Below are 18,640 nucleotides of genomic sequence, written 5' to 3'. Positions count from 1 at the left end.
GTACATTCAGTTTGTCAACACCTTTTACAAAAACAAGTAGTGATGAGGTCAATCTCTCCTCCACTCCAGCCAGGAGAGATTGACATGCATGTTGTTAATGTTAGCTCTCTGTGTACATCTTTTATTTATTTTTATTTCACCTTTATTTAACCAGGTAGGCAAGTTGAGAACAAGTTCTCATTTACAATTGCGACCTGGCCAAGATAAAGCAAAGCAGTTCGACAGATACAACGACACAGAGTTACACATGGAGTAAAACAAACATACAGCCAATAATACAGTATAAACAAGTCTATATACGATGTGAGCAAATGAGGTGAGAAGGGAGGTAAAGGCAAAAAAGGCCATGATGGCAAAGTAAATACAATATAGCAAGTAAAACACTGGAATGGTAGTTTTGCAATGGAAGAAATCTAAAGGCCAGCCGTTCTGTTCTGAGCCAATTGCAAGTTTCCTAAGTCCCTCTTTGTGGCACCTGGCCACACGACTGAACAGTAGTCCAGGTGTGACAACTAGGGCCTGTAGGACCTGCCTTGTTGATAGTGTTGTTAAGAACGTAGAGTAGCGCTTTACTATGGACAGATTTCTCCCCATCTTAGCACCTGTTGTATCAATATGTTTTGACCATGACAGTCAACTTACTCAATTTCCAAATGATTTATTACAAGATTTAGTTGAGGTTTAGGGTTTAGTGAATGATTTGTCCCAAATACAATGCTTTTGTTTTTTAAATATTTAGGACTAACTTATTCCTTGCCACCCATTCTAAAACTAACTGCAGCTCTTTGTTATGTGTTGCAGTCATTTCAATCACTGTAGTAGCTGACGTGTATAGCGTTGAGTCATCCACATACATGGATACACGGGCTTTACTCAAAGCCATGTTGTTTGTAAAGATTGAAAAAAGCAAGGGGCCTAGACAGCTGCCCTGGGGAATTCCTGATTCTACCTGGATTATGTTTGAGAGGCTTCCATTAAAGAACACCCTCTGTGTTCTGTTAGACAGGTAACTCTTTATCCACAATATAGCAGGGGGTGTAAAGCCATAACACATATGTTTCTCCAGCAGCAGATAATGATCGATAATGTCAAAAGCTGCACTGAAGTTTATCAAAACAGCCCCCACAATCTTTTTATCATCAATTTCTCTCAGCCAATCATCTTTGTGTAAGTGCTGTGCTTGTTGAATAGCCTTCCCTATCAGCGTGCTGAAAGTCTGTTGTCAATTTGTTTACTGTAAAATAGCATTGTATCTGGTCAAACATAATTTTTTCCAACAGTTTACTAAGGGTTGGGTCACAGGCTGATTGGTTGGCTCTATGAGCCAGTAAAGGGGGCTTTACTATTCTTAGGTAGCAGAATAACTTTTGCTTCCATCCAAGCACACACTTTCTAGTAGGCTTACATTTAAGATGTGGCAAAATCGCCCACTATTATCCTTAGTAATTTTCCATCTAAGTTGTGAGACCCCGGGGGCTTGTAATTGTTGATAGACAACAATAATTTTCTCACCTCTTCCACATTTGCTTTACTGAATAAAAAATTGCAATTCTTGTCTTTCGTAATTTGGTCATATATACTTGGATGTGTAGCGTCAGCATTTGTTACTGGCATGTTATGCCTACGTTTGCTAATCTTGCCAATAAAAAAGTAGTTTGAAATATCTGTTGGTTTTGTGATGAATGAGCCATCTGATTCAATGAATGATGGAGTTGAGTTTGTCTTTTTTCCCAACATTTTATTGAAGGTGCTTCAAAGCTTTTTACTATAATTCTTTGTCATTTATCTTTGTTTCATAGTTTAGTTTCGTGTTATTTTTATTCAGTTTTGTCACAATTTCTCAATTTACAGTTTGTTTGCCAATCGGGTTGTGCAGCCAGACTTATTTGCCATTCCTTTTGCCTCATCCCTCTCAACCATACAATTTTTCAGTTCCTCATCAATCCACGGGGATTTAACAGTTTTTACAGTCATTTTCTTAATGGGTGCATGCTTATTAGTAACTAGGATAAGCAATTTCATAAATATGTCAAGTGCAACGTCTGTTCGCTCCTCATTACACACCATGGACCAACAGATATTCTTTACATCAACAACATAGGAATCACTACAAAACGTATTGTATGACTTCTTATACACTATATTAGGCCCAGCCTTTGGAATTTTGGTTTTCCTAGATATGGCTACTATATTGATACCACTACATTCGATGGATCTGGATACTGCTTTCAAGCACATTTCTGCAGCATTAGTAATGCATGTTGATGATTTAATTCCTGTGCTGTTTGTAACTACCCTGGTAGGTTGACTGATAACCTGAACCAGGTTGCAGGCACTGGTTACAGTTTGAAGTGGGCAGCTTGATGAAAGCCAGTCAATATAAACCACCCAGCAAATATACCTCTCACATACATTATCAAGCATTTCACACATGTTATCCAGATACTGACTGTTAGCACTTGGTCTTATAGCAGCTTCCCACCAAAATGGGCTTTAGGTGAGGGAGATGAACCTGTAGCCATATTACTTCAACAGTATTTCACATGAGATCCTCTCTAATCTTTACAGGAATGTGGTTCTGAATATTAACAGCAACACCTCCACCACTGGCATCTCTGTCTTTTCTGTAGATGTTATAACCGTGTATTGTTACCACTGTATCATCAAAGGTATTGTCTAAATGAGTTTCAGAGAGAGTCAAAATATGAATCATCCGTTACTAGCAAGTTATTAATTTCATTAACCTTGTTTCTTAAGCTACATATATTAACATGGGTTATTTTGAGCACTTTTCTGGGATGCTTGCTTGTTTTCATTGCTTTACTTAGCTTAGCAGAAGTAGACATTCGCATGTTTTTTATGTTAGTGCAGGGTGAGCTGCACACATTGGACTTCCTACTAGGGAACACCACCTCAGTGCTAACATTATAAATCTGGTTCATAGACACATGATTGCTGCATACAATAGCTGTAGGATCAGCAGAGGCATTCAGGGCAGTTAGAGGCACATAAATTAGGTTACTTACATTGTGTCTACCAATGCCCCTGGGGTAATGTACATTTGCTGAAGCATTATGACAACTCTGCTTCACAATGGTAGGGATTAACTGAGCTGGGCTTGTGTCATTGATGAGTCATTGTCTCAGCGCAGCCTTATAATGCTGTGAAAGGATCCAGGACCCCAAATGATCCCATCCTCCTTATAAAATGTTTCCAAAAGGTATTGAAATTGTCAACAAAAGTTACACCCATTGAGCTGCAATAATCACGTAGCCAGTTGTGAAGAGAAAGAATGCCACGATTCAGAGAGGGCACAAGGCCAGATATGATGGGTGTTTTGTTAGTGTCTAGCAGAGAGTTAATCAGCTCTTTAAAATCCAGTTTCAACTGTTCAGCGCTGCACTTCATAATGTCACTAAAACCCACATGGACTAGGATAGAATCAATTTAAACAGTTCACTCCCCTTTTTTGACTGAACATCCTTTTTTAGGGCTGTGTGTGCCAGTGGGCCGTACAGCCAAAATAAGCTAGCTGCTCAAGCACTGTTACACATTTATTTGGTCACTAGGCCATTTATAGGCTTCCTTTTCTCTCTCTCACGCAAACACACATTACAGATATTATTTTGACATTCAAGTTTAAAGTTTTGTCACTTGTACAAGTACAGTGAAAAGCCTTTCTTTCGAGTTCCTTCCCAACAATGCAGTAATCAATATCAGTAGGACTATAAAGTAAACCAAAAACACACACGAGAGACAGTTCCAGGGTCAGTAGCTATATACAGGGACAGTTCCAGGGTCAGTAGCTATATACAGGGACAGTTCCAGGGTCAGTAGCTATATACAGGGACAGTTCCAGGGTCAGTAGCTATATACAGGGACTGTTCCAGGGTCAGTAGCTATATACAGGGACTGTTCCAGGGTCAGTAGCTATATACAGGGACAGTTCCAGGGTCAGTAGCTATATACAGGGACAGTTCCAGGGTCAGTAGCTACAGTTGAAGTCGGAAGTTTACATACATTTAGGTTGGAATCATTCAAACTAGTTTTTCAACCACTCCACAAATGTATTTTTAACAAACTATAATTTTGGCAAGTTGGTTAGAACATCTACATTGTGCATGACACAAGTAATTTTTCCAACAATTGTTTACAGACAGATTATTTCACTTTCATAATTTACTGTAAGTGTGTGCGTGTTGGAATGTGAGTGAGTTTGTAGACTCCTGTGTGTGTGCAGAGTCAGAAAGTCTGTGTAGCCATTTTGTTAGCTATTTAACAGTCTTATGGCTTGGGGATTGAAGCTGTTTAGGAGCCTCTTGGTGTCAGACTTGATGCTTTGGTTCTGCTGCTTTGCGGAAGCAGAGAGAACAGTCTATGGCTTAGGTGGCTGGAGTTTTTAACAATTTTCCAGGCCTTCCTTTCACACCATCTGGTATAGAGGTCCTGGATGTCAGGGAGCTCGGCTCCAGTGATGTACTTGGCTGTCGGCCCCACACTCTGCAGAACCATGCGATCGAGGGCGGTGCAGTTGCAATACCAAGCAGTGATGCAGCCAGTCAAGATGCTCTCAATGGTGCAGCTCCAGCCAGTCAAGATGCTCTCAATGGTGCAGCTGTAGAATTTGAGGGCCCATGTCTAATCTGTTCAGGCCCCTGAGGGGGAAGAGGCTCTGTTGTGTGGGTGGGTGGACCATTTTAAGTCCTTAGCGATTTGGAAACCAAGGAACTTAAAGCTCTCGACCCGCTCCACTACAGCCCTGTGAATATGCCTACCGTCGATATGGATGGGGCCATGCTCTCACCCCCACCACCTTCTCCCGTCGATATGGATGGGGCCATGCTCACCCCCCCCCCCCCCCCACCACCACCACCACCACCACCTCCCGTCGATATGGATGGGGCCATGCTCACCCCCCACCACCACCACCACCACCTTCTCCCGTCGATATGGATGGGGCCATGCTCACCCCCCCCCACCACCACCTTCTGGAGTCCACAATCAGCTCCTCGTCCCTACTGACGTTGAGGGAGAGGTTGTTGTCCTGGTAACACAATGCAGGTCACTGACCTCCTCCCTGTAGGCTGTCTCATTGTCGCCAGTGGTCAAGCCTACCACCATTGTGTTGTCAGCTAACTTGATTATAGTGTTGGAGTCGAACTAAGCACACACCCCTGTGGGGCCCCCCTTGTTGAAGGTCAGTTTGGCGGAGGTGATGTTGCCTACCCTCACCACCTGGGGTCGGCCCATCAGGGAGTCCCAGGATCCAGTTGCAGAGGGTGGTGTTCAGGTCCCGAGCTTGGAGGGGACTATGGTGTTGAACTCTGAGCTGTAGGCAATGAATAGCGATCTCACATAGGTGTTCCTCTTATCTAGGTGGGTGAGGGCAGTGTGGAGTGCAACTGAGATTGTGTCGTGTATGGATCTGTTTGGGGCCGTATGTAAATTGGTCCGTGTAATGTCTGTCTGGGATGATGGAGTTGATATGTGCCATAACCGTCCTTTCAAAGTACTTCCTGATTACAGATGTGAGTGCTACAGGGCTGTAGTCATTGTGGCAGGCAGCCTTAGAGTACTTGAGAACAGGAATGATGGTGGTTAGTATGAGATGTGACGATTACAGACCAGGGCAAGGAGAGGTTGAATAGAACTGTGGATGTGGCTGCCAGCTGTTCTGAGCATGCTCTGAGAACCTGCCCTGGAATACCGTCTGGCCCCGCAGCCTTGAGTGTTGACCTGATTTTAAAGACCTTGCTCACATCGGCCTCTGAGAGCGGGACCACCCAGTCCTCTGGGCTGGCGGGGGCCCTCATGCACGGCTCGCTGTTGTTTTTGTCGATGCGTGCATAAAATCCATTGAGTTGATCTGGTAGAGGCATCGTTGGACAGATCACGTCTGGGTCTTCCTTTGTAATCCGTAATGGACTGTAGCCCCTACCACATGCAGAGGGCATCAGAGCTTGTATAATAGGATTTCAGTTTGTTCCTACAGTGTTTTGTCCTTTTGATTGTTTGATGGCTCTGCAGACTTCGTAGCAGGACTTCTGGTACTTGTTTGTGTCCTCAGACATAGCCTCGGGGTGGCTGCGATAGCCCTGTGTGCGGTAGCCCTGTGTGCGGTAGCCCTGTGTGCGGTAGCCCTGTGTGCGATAGCCCTGTGTGCGATAGCCCTGTGTGCGGTAGCCCTGTGTGCGGTAGCCCTGTGTGCGGTAGGCCTGTGTGCGGTAGCCCTGTGTGCGGTAGCCCTATCTTTAACCTCTGTGTTAATCCAGGGCTTTTGATTGGGGAAGCAGAGAACCTTCAGTGTGGGGACAACGTCCACAATGCATTTCCTAATGAAGCCGGTAGTGGAGGTGATTAGCTCGTTGACGCTATCGGCGGAGTCCCGGAACATATTCCAGTCAGCGCTAGCAAAGCAGTCATGTAGCATAGCCTCCGATTTGGAGGACGTGACATGGCAACTTCCTGTCAACAGATAGATTCCCTCTCCAATTCCCTTTTCACCCTGTTTTCTCCATCAATACTTTTGGCACACTAGAAAGCATAGAGAACAACAGGATGAGCTTCATTGTGTGAAAAATCATATCGTAATAATATATGGGTCATTTGAATTTCAATTCACCTCCTGAATTCATCTGTCCACCACTCTAGAAACCACAGTCTTCCATTCCACCCTCTCCATCAACCCTTAGCATGGTGTGTGCAGTCTGGTGTGGATAGGAGAGAGATACAGTGTTGATTGGGTCAGAAAGTGAGAGAGTGATGAGGGGGGCTTATGGAGAGATGAGGGAGGAGTTAGGGAGGGAGGAGCTATGGATGAGGAGTTAGGGAGGGAGGAGCTATGGAGAGGGAGGGAGGAGCTATGGAGGGAGGGATGAGGGAGGAGCTAGGGAGGGAGGGATGAAGGGGCAGGGAGGAGCTATAGAGGGAGGGGAGAGGGAAGAGCTGAGGAGGGAGGAGCTATAGAGGGAGGGGAGAGGGAAGAGCTGAGGAGGGAGGAGCTATAGAGGGAGGGAGGAGAGAGGGAGGAGCTATAGAGGGAGGGAGGGGAGAGGGAGGAGCTATAGAGAGAGGGAGGCGAGAGGGTGGGAGGCCAACATCTACTGGACAACATCAACTGGGCCTGGCCTGTGCTCTCCACACACATTCACATGAAATACCCACACACACACACACACACACACACACACACACACACACGTTCAGACAGCATGGTGAAGAAGGCGCAACAGCGCCTCTTCAACATCAGGAGACTGAAGAAGTTGGGCTTGGCCCTTAAGAAAGGAAATGTTCCTCCTTATATTCTGATTCAGACAATACTGGGATCGTAATAAAACCACATTCTGATTTCTGGCTCTTAGAACTGTTTATTTTGCAGCTCACATGTAGGAGTGCTGCTTAAAGCCAGTTGACTTGACAGTTTAAATGTCTTCATTCTGTTGGCTGAAGAGGTTTGGGTTGCTGCCCTTCGGCCTCAATTCTCCTCTACCATGCTTTCTTTTTGTCTCTTTCTCCATCCTCCCGCGGTCTCTCCATCCCCCTGCGGTCTCTCCATCCCCTTGGGTCTCTCCATCCCCCCGCGGTCTCTCCATCCCCTTGGGTCTCTCCATCCCCTTGGGTCTCTCCATCCCCTTGGGTCTCTCCATCCCCTTGGGTCTCTCCATCCCCCGCGGTCTCTCCATCCCCCTGCGGTCTCTCCATCCCCCTGCGGTCTCTCCATCCCCCTGCGGTCTCTCCATCCCCTTGGGTCTCTTCATCCCCTTGGGTCTCTCCATCTCCTGGGTCTCTCCATCCCCCGCGGTCTCTCCATCCCCCTGCGGTCTCTCCATCCCCCTGCGGTCTCTCCATCCCCTTGGGTCTCTCCATCCCCCGCGGTCTCTCCATCCCCCCGTGGTCTCTCCATCCCCTTGGGTCTCTCCATCTCCTGGGTCTCTCCATCCCCTTGGGTCTCTCCATCCCCTTGGGTCTCTCCATCCCCTTGGGTCTCCCTTGGGTCTCTCCATCCCCTTGGGTCTCTCCATCCCCCGCGGTCTCTCCATCCCCTTGGGTCTCTCCATCCCCCGCGGTCTCTCCATCCCCCCGCGGTCTCTCCATCCCCCCGCGGTCTCTCCATCCCCCTTGGGTCTCTCCATCCCCTTGGGTCTCTCCATCCCCCTGGGTCTCTCCATCTCCTTCGGTCTCTCCATCTCCAGTCCTCTGTGACTGTCTCACTACAATGTTCATTATGGTTGTTGACTGTGGTTGTTGACTTTGGTTGTTGACTGTGGTAGCTGACTGGGGTAGCTGACTGGGGTAGCTGACTGGGGTAGTTGACTGGGCTAGTTGACTGGGCTAGCTGACTGGGCTAGCTGACTGTGGTAGCTGACTGGGGTAGCTGATTGGGGTAGCTGACTGGGGTAGTTGACTGGGCTAGCTGACTGGGCTAGCTGACTGGGCTAGCTGACTGGGGTAGCTGACTGGGCTAGTTGACTGGGCTAGTTGACTGGGCTAGCTGACTGGGCTAGCTGACTGGGGTAGCTGACTGGGGTAGCTGACTGGGATAGCTGACTGGGCTAGCTGACTGGGCTAGCTGACTGGGCTAGCTGACTGGGCTAGCTGACTGGGCTAGTTGACTGGGCTAGTTGACTGGGCTAGCTGACTGGGCTAGCTGACTGGGCTAGTTGACTGGGCTAGCTGACTGGGCTAGCTGACTGGGGTAGCTGACTGGGGTAGCTGAGCTGACTGGGGTAGCTGACTGGGATAGCTGACTGGGATAGTTGACTGGGATAGCTGACTGTGGTTGTTGACTGTGGTTGTTGACTGTGGTAGCTGACTGGGCTAGCTGACTGGGCTAGTTGACTGGAGTAGCTGACTGGGCTAGTTAACTGGGCTAGTTGACTGGGGTAGCTGACTGGGCTAGTTAACTGGGCTAGCTGACTGTGGTTGTTGACTGTGGTTGTTGACTGTGGTAGCTGACTGGGCTAGCTGACTGGGATAGTTGACTGGGGTAGCTGACTGGGCTAGTTGACTGGGGTAGCTGACTGGGCTAGTTAACTGGGCTAGCTGACTGGGGTTGTTGACTGTGGTTGTTGACTGTGGTTGTTGACTGTGGTTGTTGACTGTGGTTGTTGACTGTGGTTGTTGAGTGCACAGCGGGTGAAAAAGTTCTCAAATTGATTCTTATAGTGTTTGACTATCAAACTGTAACACACTACACAATATGATTATAATAAGGTTTTCATTTGTATTCGTGCCTCAAACACATTTTATAGCGCGCCATTGCCAAGTAAAATATACTTTCAAATATACACTTTAGAGGGCATTCATGTAAAAGAAATGACAGTTGCAATCTGACAGTAAAATGTTTCGCCTTTCATGGCGATATCTCCTTTAATATTTTTATCGGAACGAAGATGACCAGTGCCGCTCACACTTGTGCTCACCCGACCCCCCCACTGATTCCTAAAGGAGATTATTTTCCTTGACTCCATTGTGCTCGTCCAACAATAGGTGGGGTTCAGGTGCAGCTACCTCTTTTTACTAAGAAGACGGGACAATGTATCGCAGCGTTTAGAAATAGCCTCTTTATCAAGGTCGGCTTTTCTCAGCAAAATGTGTTTTAATAACTAGAATTCTATGTAGTTCAGGGTTTGGGGTTTCTCTGAATTGTGGTCTTGTATTCTTAACCAGTGGATACAGATCTAGACACAGTGATTGTGAAGAACTGGGATTTTTGGATTTGTGTAATTAAATCTCTCATTTAGGTTCAAGTTATTCCTATGTTGATTAGTAGTGTTTATCAAAGTGGATCTCTTCAACTAAATTAAGAAATGGGTTTAGCTTTTAGTGACAGATTTGATATCACATAACAACCTTCTAGAAGCTTCCCTGTTATACTGGGTGGTCTAAGTTGTTCAGTTGTGTCCTTGTGTTTCTCCCAGGAGCCTCCTGTTCTTCCTCTGGGTCAGTTCAGCCAGAAGTTTGTCCACTTCATCACACAGTGGTGAGTCAAATTGTTTTACATTTGTCATTTAACAGATGATCTTATCCACAGCGACTTACAGTTAGTGGATTCATCTTAAAATAGCTAGGTGAGAAAACCCTTATCGCTCTCTCTCAAATATCAGCCTTTTGATGTGTTGGTTTCAGCCAAACAGAAATAAACCTAGAAACAGAAACCTAATACATCAACAGATTCAATATGTTTCAAAATTAAGTTAAACAATTGGATAGCATTTAATTTGCCAAAGACCAGACCTCAACCGTGTTAATTTATTTTAAGTCCATCGTCTTTAGTACCATAAATGCAATCGGATTTAGTAGGCTGTATTTTTTAACTTGATGACTCATGTAGGACATGCATTATCACTGTAGTGCCCTCCACTCTCCTATGTCTGATAATGGTGTTGGGTGGTAATGGGGCAGCTAGCAGAGACAGGATAACAAGGACAGGCCTTATCCCAGTATACCAGGCTCTCCTGAAGGACAAATTATCTCTCTGATTTGTTTCTTTACTGTAGCAACACAGCACAATATTTACACTGACCATGTCTCCCATGGTCTGTTGGCCCCCTGTTAGCCAAATGCTCTCACAAATAAACACACAGCAGAGGGAACACACCCAATGGAACTGACCTACCGGCCAAAAGCAGGACCATAACAGTGTGTGCATGTTTCTGCATGTGTATGTCCTTGTACGTGTGTCTACATTCTGCCAGCTGTTGTTTACCTATCTCTATGCCTTATTTACTCAAACAGGCCAGGTCTCTGTTTCTCTTCTCTGTGCCCGCCCCAGCCCTGGCACCAGGTTGGCACTGCCACCTCCCAGGCTATTCTTAGAGGTCCCTGTCCTGTCCCTGGTCCCTGCCTGCTGTGATTCATCACACAGTAACTCGGTTAGCTCCAGACGGGCCTCTCTAGAATCACACACTAATCCTTCACAGTCCCCTATGTAGGTCGCCCTGACGAATCTCCCCTCCTCATTCTCAGGACTGGCAGGGTCCTCACACAGGGTCAATGACTGTTTGGGTACTTAGTGTGTGAGCTGGCGCTGGTGGTTAGAGTGGTGCTGATGCAGATGGTTTTGATCAGCTTTATTGTTCAAATGATAGTAGGCCAACACACACACACACACACACACACACAACATCGAGGAGACCTCCTATGAGGAATATGGACTGGTTGTCCACACATTTTATTGTCAGACTGTACTAGCCATAGCATTTCCACTGTGTGGGGCTCATAGTGTAACAAAAGCACCATTGGGACAATCTGGCAATTAGGCTTGTCAGGTTTGTCAGTAATGTCCTTGGATGCTCATTAGGAACAAATGCTCATTAGGAAATGACTTATAGAAAAATGTAAGTAATGAACCACAAAATGAAATAGTCTTACCTTCGAAAATGTCTCTGTATGCTTTAACAACATTGTGATAAAACTGCTGTTTTCTCTGTTCAGCATGAAGAGACTCCCCAAAGAGAGGCCTGCTCCTACCAACCTTATGGTGAGTTACCATGTTACAGACTATAGAAACCTCCTACCAACCTTATGGTGAGTTACCATGTTACAGACTATAGAAACCTCCTACCAACCTTATGGTGAGTTACCATGTTACAGACTATAGAAACCTCCTACCAACCTTATGGTGAGTTACCATGTTACAGACTACAGAAACCTCCTACCAACCTTATGGTGAGTTACCATGTTACAGACTACAGAAACCTCCTACCAACCTTATGGTGAGTTACCATGTTACAGACTATAGAAACCTCCTACCAACCTTATGGTGAGTTACCATGTTACAGACTACAGAAACCTCCTACCAACCTTATGGTGAGTTACCATGTTACAGACTATAGAAACCTCCTAACAACCTTATGGTGAGTTACCATGTTACAGACTATAGAAACCTCCTACCAACCTTATGGTGAGTTACCATGTTACAGACTATAGAAACCTCCTACCAACCTTATGGTGAGTTACCATGTTACAGACTACAGAAACCTCCAAGGTTATGGAAGTGAACCAAAACATGACTATAGGAAGATATCACACAGACATATCTGTCTGGACGTGAGTTCCATGTCCCCTCTACCCCCAGTGAGTCTGACTGAGTCTGTCTCACTCCGAGTGTTGGCTTGATGGGTTTCTCTGATCTGGTGTTAGTGCACAAGGCCACAGCAATTTACACCAGCTACCTTTTAAGAGCTGTGACAGGGAAGGGAGAGACTGTGTGTGTGTGTGTGTGTGTGTGTGTGTGTGTGTGTGTGTGTGTGTGTGTGTGTGTGTGTGTGTGTGTGTGTGTGTGTGTGTGTGTGTTTTGGGGATGCGTGTAATGGCGGAAGTGCTAACTGAGTGTGTGTTCTCACACAAGGAAGAGGAGTTGAGGGGAGAGAAGGAGAACTGAACACTCAGACCCATTTGTCTCTGTCTCTCTCTCTCTGTATCTCTCTCTCTCTGTATCTCTCTCTGTATCTCTCTCTCTGTATCTCTGTATCTCTCTCTCTCTGTATCTCTCTCTCTCTCTGTATCTCTCTCTGTATCTCTCTCTGTATCTATCTCTCTCTGTATCTCTCTCTCTCTGTATCTCTGTATCTCTCTCTGTATCTCTCTCTCTGTATCTCTCTCTCTCTGTATCTCTCTCTCTCTGGAGCTCTCTCTGGAGCTCTCTGGAGCTCTTTGGAGCTCTCTCTCTCTCTCTCTGGAGCTCTCTCTCTCTCTCTCTGGAGCTCTCTCTCTCTCTCTGGAGCTCTCTCTCTCTCTGGAGCTCTCTCTCTCTCTGGAGCTCTCTCTCTCTGGGGCTCTCTCTTTCTCTGGAGCTCTCTCTCTCTCTGGAGATCTCTCTCTCTCTCTCTCTGTATCTCTCTCTCTCTGTATCTCTCTCTCTCTGTATCTCTCTCTCTCTGTATCTCTCTCTCTCTCTCTCTCTCTGTATCTCTCTCTCTATCTGTATCTCTCTCTCTCTGTATCTCTCTCTCTCTCTCTGTATCTCTCTCTCTGGAGCTCTCTCTCTCTCTGGAGCTCTCTCTCTCTCTGGAGCTCTCTCTCTCTCTGGAGCTCTCTCTCTCTCTGGAGCTCTCTCTCTATGTATCTCTCTCTCTCTCTGTATCTCTCTCTCTGTATCTCTGGAGCTCTCTCTTTCTCTGGAGCTCTCTCTCTCTCTGGAGCTCTCTCTCTCTCTGGAGCTCTCTCTCTATGTATCTCTCTCTCTCTCTGTATCTCTCTCTCTGTATCTCTGGAGCTCTCTCTCTCTCTGGAGCTCTCTCTCTGTATCTCTCTCTCTCTCTCTGTATCTCTCTCTCTGTATCTCTCTCTGGAGCTCTCTCTCTCTGGAGCTCTCTCTCTCTCTCTGTATCTCTCTCTCTCTGTATCTCTCTCTCTGTATCTCTCTCTGGAGCTCTCTCTCTCTCTGGAGCTCTCTCTCTCTGGAGCTCTCTCTCTCTGGAGCTCTCTCTCTGTATCTCTCTCTCTCTCTGTATCTCGCTCTCGCTCTGTATCTCTCTCTCACTCTGTATCTCTCTCTCTCTCTGGATCTCCCTCTCTCTCTGGAGCTCTCTCTCTCTCTGGAGCTCTCTCTCTCTCTGGATCTCTCTCTCTCTCTGGAGCTCTCTCTCTCTCTGGAGCTCTCTCTCTCTCTGGAGCTCTCTCTCTCTCTCTTTGTATCTCTCTCTCTCTCTGTATCTCTCTCTCTGGAGCTCTCTCTGTATCTCTCTCTCTCTGTATTTCTCTCTCTCTGTATCTCTCTCTCTGGAGCTCTCTCTCTGGAGCTCTCTCTGTATCTCTCTCTCTGGAGCTCTCTCTCTCTCTCTGGAGCTCTCTCTCTGTATCTCTCTCTCTCTCTCTCTGGAGCTCTCTCTCTGTATCTCTCTCTCTCTCTGGAGCTCTCTCTCTGTATCTCTCTCTCTCTCTGGAGCTCTCTCTCTGTATCTCTCTCTCTCTCTGGAGCTCTCTCTCTGTATCTCTCTCTGGAGCTCTCTCTCTGTATCTCTCTCTCTCTGGAGCTCTCTCTCTCTGTATCTCTCTCTCTCTGGAGCTCTCTCTCTGTATCTCTCTCTCTGGAGCTCTCTCTCTGTCTCTCTCTCTCTGGAGCTCTCTCTCTGGAGATCTCTCTCTGTATCTCTCTCTCTGGAGCTCTGTCAATTCAATTCAAGGGGCTTTATTTGCATGGGAAACATGTGTTAACATTGCCAAAGCAAGTGAGGTAGATAATATACAAAAGTTAAATAATTTTTATTGTTTAACAGTAAACATTACACATACAGAAGTTTCAAAACAATAAAGACATTACAAATGTCATATTACGTATATATACAGTGTTGCAACGATGTACAAATGGTTAAGGGTACACAAGGGAAAATAAATGAGCATAAATATGGGTTGTATTTACAATGGTGTTTGTTCTTCACTGGTTGCCCTTTTCTTGTGGCAACAGGTCACAAATATTGCTGCTGTGATGGCACACTGTGGTATTTCACCCAGTAGGTATGGGAGTTCATCAAAATTGGATTTGTTTTTGAATTCTTTGTGGATCTGTGTAATCTGAGGGAAATATGTGTCTCTAATATGGTCATACATTGGACAGGAGGTTAGGAAGTGCAGCTCAGTTTCCACCTCATTTTGTGGGCAGTGAGCACATAGCCTGTCTTCTCTTGAGAGCCATGTCTGCCTATGGCGGCCTTTCTCAATGGCAAGGCTATGCTCACTGAGTCTGTACATAGTCAAAGCTTTCCTTAAGTTTGGGAGAGTCACAGCGGTCAGGTATTCTGCCACTGTGTACTCTCTGTTTAGGGCCAAATAGCATTCTAGTTTGCTCAGTTTTTTTGTTAATTCTTTCCAATGTGTCAAGTAATTATCTTTTGTTTTCTCATGATTTGATTGGGTCTAATTGTGCTGCTGTCCTGGGGCTCTGTGGGGTGTGTTTGTGAACAGAGCCCCAGGACCAGCTTGCTTAGTGGACTCTTCTCCAGGTTCATCTCTCTTTAGGTGATGGCTTTATTATGGAAGGTTTGGGAATCGCTTCCTTTTAGGTGGTTGTAGAATTTAATGTCTCTTTTCTGGATTTTGATAATTAGTGGGTATCGGCCTAATTCTGCTCTGCATGCATTATTTGGTGTTCTACACTGAGGATATTTTTGCAGAATTCTGCATGCAGAGTCTCAATTTGGTGTTTGTCCCATTTTGTGAAGTCTTGGTTGGTGAGCAGACCCCAGATCTCACAACCATAAAGGGCAATGGGCTCTATGACTGATTCAAGTATTTTTAGCCAGATCCCAATTGGTATGTTGAATTTTATGTTCCTTTTGATGGCATAGAATGCCCTTCTTGCCTTGTCTCTCAGATCGTTCACAGCTTTGTGGAAGTTACCTGTGGCGCTGATGTTTAGGCCAAGGTATGTATAGTTTTTTTGTGCTCAAGGGTCCTGGCTCAAGGGTCCTGGCGACTGGACCTTTTTTGGAACACCATTATTTTGGTCTTACTGATTTACGGTCAGGGCCCAGGTCTGGCAGAATCTGTGCAGAAGATCTAGGTGCTGCTGTAGGCCCTCCTTGGTTGGTGACAGAAGCACCAGATCATCAGCAAACAGTAGACATTTGACTTCAGATTCTAGTAGGTTGAGGCCGGGTGCTGCAGACTTTTCTAGTGCCCGCGCCAATTCGTTGATTTAAATGTTGAAGAGGGTGGGGCTTAAGCTGCATCCCTGTCTCACCCCACGTCCCTGTGGGAAGAAATGTGTTTTTTTGCCAATTTTAACCGCACACTTGTCGTTTGTGTACATGGATTTTATAATGTCGTATGTTTTACCCCCAACACCACTTTCCATCAATTTGTATAGCAGACGCTCATGCCAAATTGAGTTCAAGGCTTTTTTGAAATCAACCAAGCATGAGAAGACTTTGCCTTTGTTTTGGTTTGTTTGGTTGTCAATTAGGGTGTGCAGGGTGAATACATGGTCTGTTGTATGGTAATTTGGTAAAAAGACAATTTGACATTTGCTCAGTGCATTGTTTTCATTGAGGAAATGAACGAGTCTGCTGTTAATGACAATGCAGAGGATTTTCCCAAGGTTACTATATCTCACAGTAGTTATTGGGGTCAAATTTGTCTCCACTTTTGTGGATTGGGGTGATCAGTCGTTGGTTCTCTGTCTGTCTCTCGCTGTCTTTCTCTCTCTCGCTCTCTGTCTCTGTATCTCTCGGTCTCTGTATCTCTCGGTCTCTGTATCTCTCGGTCTCTGTCTTTCTCTCTCTCGCTCTCTTTCTCTGTCTCTGTCTCTCTCGGTCTCTGTCTCTCTCGGTCTCTGTCTTTCTCTGTCTCGCTCTCTTTCTCTGTCTCTCTCTCGCTCTCTTTCTCTGTCTCTGTATCTCTCTGTCTGTCTCTGTATCTCTCTGTCTGTCTCTGTCTCTCTCGGTCTCTGTCTCTCTCTGTCTCTGTCTCTGTATCTCTCTGTCTGTCTCTGTCTCTCTCGGTCTCTGTCTCTCGGTCTCTGTCTGTCTCTGTCTCTCTCGGTCTCTCTCGGGCTCTGTCTCTGTATCTCTCTGTCTGTCTCTGTCTGTCTCTGTCTCTCTCGGTCTCTCTCGGTCTCTGTCTCTCTCGGGCTCTGTCTCTCTCGGTCTCTCTCGGGCTCTGTCTCTCTCGGGCTCTGTCTCTGTATCTCTCTGTCTGTCTCTGTCTCTCTCGGTCTCTCTCGGTCTCTGTCTCTCTCGGGCTCTGTCTCTGTATCTCTCTGTCTGTCTCTGTCTGTCTCTGTCTCTCTCGGTCTCTCTCGGTCTCTGTCTCTCTCGGGCTCTGTCTCTGTATCTCTCTGTCTGTCTCTGTCTGTCTCTGTATCTCTCTGTCTCTCTCGGTCTCTCTCGGTCTCTGTCTCTCTCGGGCTCTGTCTCGGTGTCTCTGTATCTCTCTGTATCTCTCTCTCTCTCTCTCTCTCTCTGTATCTCCTTCTCTCTGTCTCTCTCTCTCTTTCTCTCTCGCTCTCTCTCCTTCTCTCTCTGTCTCTCTCCCTCTCCCCCTCTCTCACACTCTCTCTCTCCCTTTCTCCCCACCCCCCCTCTCTCTCTCCCTCAGAGAATGCATTGATCTCTGCTTAGTTTAGGTCTATCAGTTAGTTAGTTAGTTAGTTAGTAGGACATCCCATAGTCACAGACAGTCAGACAGACTGTCAGACAATAACCAAACAGACTGTACATATCCCAGGACACCAGCATCACTAACAGCCACTAATGCTCATACCATAAAACCCCACAGCGGGAATGACGTCAATAAAAGCCATATCAATAATCAGAGGGAGCCGCGTCCCATCCTCATCCACCATCCATGCCAAGCTGATGAGCGAGCCCACGGAGGCATAATCGTAAAGAGACACAATTTGCCGTGTCTTCCACCGGCTCTCCTGGAGGAATAAGGCCGTGAAGATAATAACTATTAGTGAACGACGGCACTTTGTACTGGGGATTCCAGCTGTGGCAAGCTGCATTAACATACAGATGGAATGTGTATATAGACTGTTAATATGTACACGGTGGTGGGGGGGGTGCGTGAGACAATCAGACCCTCGCCACAGAGGCACGCGGCCGTGACCTCATCTCGTGCCTCATCACGGAGAACGGAAATGAAGGGCCTGAGGGGAGAGGGACGCAAAACAGAGAGAGGAGAGAGAGGAAGGGAGGAGAGAGCGAGAGGAAGGGATGAGAGAGAGAGAGGAAGGGATGAGAGGGAGAGGAAGGGATGAGAGAGAGGAAGGGAGGAGAGGGGTAGGAAGGGAGGAGAGAGGTAGAAAGGGAGGAGAGGGGTAGGAAGGGAGGAGAGGGGTAGGAAGGGAGGAGAGGGGTAGGAAGGGAGGAAAGAGGGAGGAGAGAGGAGAGGGGTAGGAAGGGAGGAGAGGGGTAGGAAGGGAGGGAGAAGAGAGGTAGGAAGGGAGGAGAGAGAGGAAGGGAGACTTGTTGCCGTTTTCCTGGACAGAGATGAATAAAACAGTCCGGGAATAAAAAGCATTCTGGTCGAGTTTCTCCATTTAAAGTGCTTTTTAGTCTGATCTAGTCTGGGAAACCGGCCTTCGTGTTATAACAAGTCATAATAACGGCTTACACTGACTTTAAGTCCAGGTAACCACAGCTGATATGTTTCATAGCTAAACTGAGCTAACTGGTCAACACAGAACTGGGAGATATAACATTTCTGAAAGAGAAAGAACCTGTTAAATAGACGATTCAACATTGTTCCTCTGTTGTCATCAGGTCAACATCAGGGCAGAGGGTCTGTCAACCAGTAAAGTGGGAGCTGAAATCAGAATTGTGTGTGTAAGAATATCTCTCTTTGGAAATAATGTCTTCACAACTTGCATCGCAACAGCTGTGTCTGTCAGGAAAGTGCCAGTGTGTTATCCTTCCACTGATGCATCTTTCATTAGGAGGACATTACCTCATGATATCCTATCAAGGTGTTCATAATAGGATGACATACTGGCCCAGACACTGAGGACTTTCCATTGGCTGGCTCCCAGGAAATGACCAGGGCTCCACCATGCTCTAGTCTAGTGTCGTCTGACCTGGTAGGAATACTTCTGAAATACATATTTCCTTCCTCCCTGCAATGAATGCCTGTCTCTCTGTGTGTGTCTCTCTCTGTGTGTCTCTCTCTCTGTCTCTCTCTGTCTCTCTCTCTCTTT

General features: G+C 46.4%; 1 protein-coding gene across 1 annotated transcript in view; it reads left to right on the top strand.

Moving 5' to 3' along the window:
* Positions 1-18,640, top strand: part of LOC115126337 (dual specificity mitogen-activated protein kinase kinase 5-like) — a 112,918-nt gene that overhangs the window by 81,944 nt on the left and 12,334 nt on the right. The window contains exons 13-14 of the mRNA XM_065011189.1: positions 9,921-9,982; positions 11,437-11,482. Of these exons, the coding sequence (XP_064867261.1) occupies positions 9,921-9,982; positions 11,437-11,482 (108 nt within the window). The remainder of the gene's footprint in view (positions 1-9,920; positions 9,983-11,436; positions 11,483-18,640) is intronic.

The sequence above is a fragment of the Oncorhynchus nerka genome, linkage group LG27 (assembly GCF_034236695.1).
Source record: "Oncorhynchus nerka isolate Pitt River linkage group LG27, Oner_Uvic_2.0, whole genome shotgun sequence".
NCBI lineage: Eukaryota > Metazoa > Chordata > Actinopteri > Salmoniformes > Salmonidae > Oncorhynchus > Oncorhynchus nerka.
Note: the sequence above shows the minus strand (reverse complement) of the source record. Positions and strands in the feature narration are given on the sequence as shown.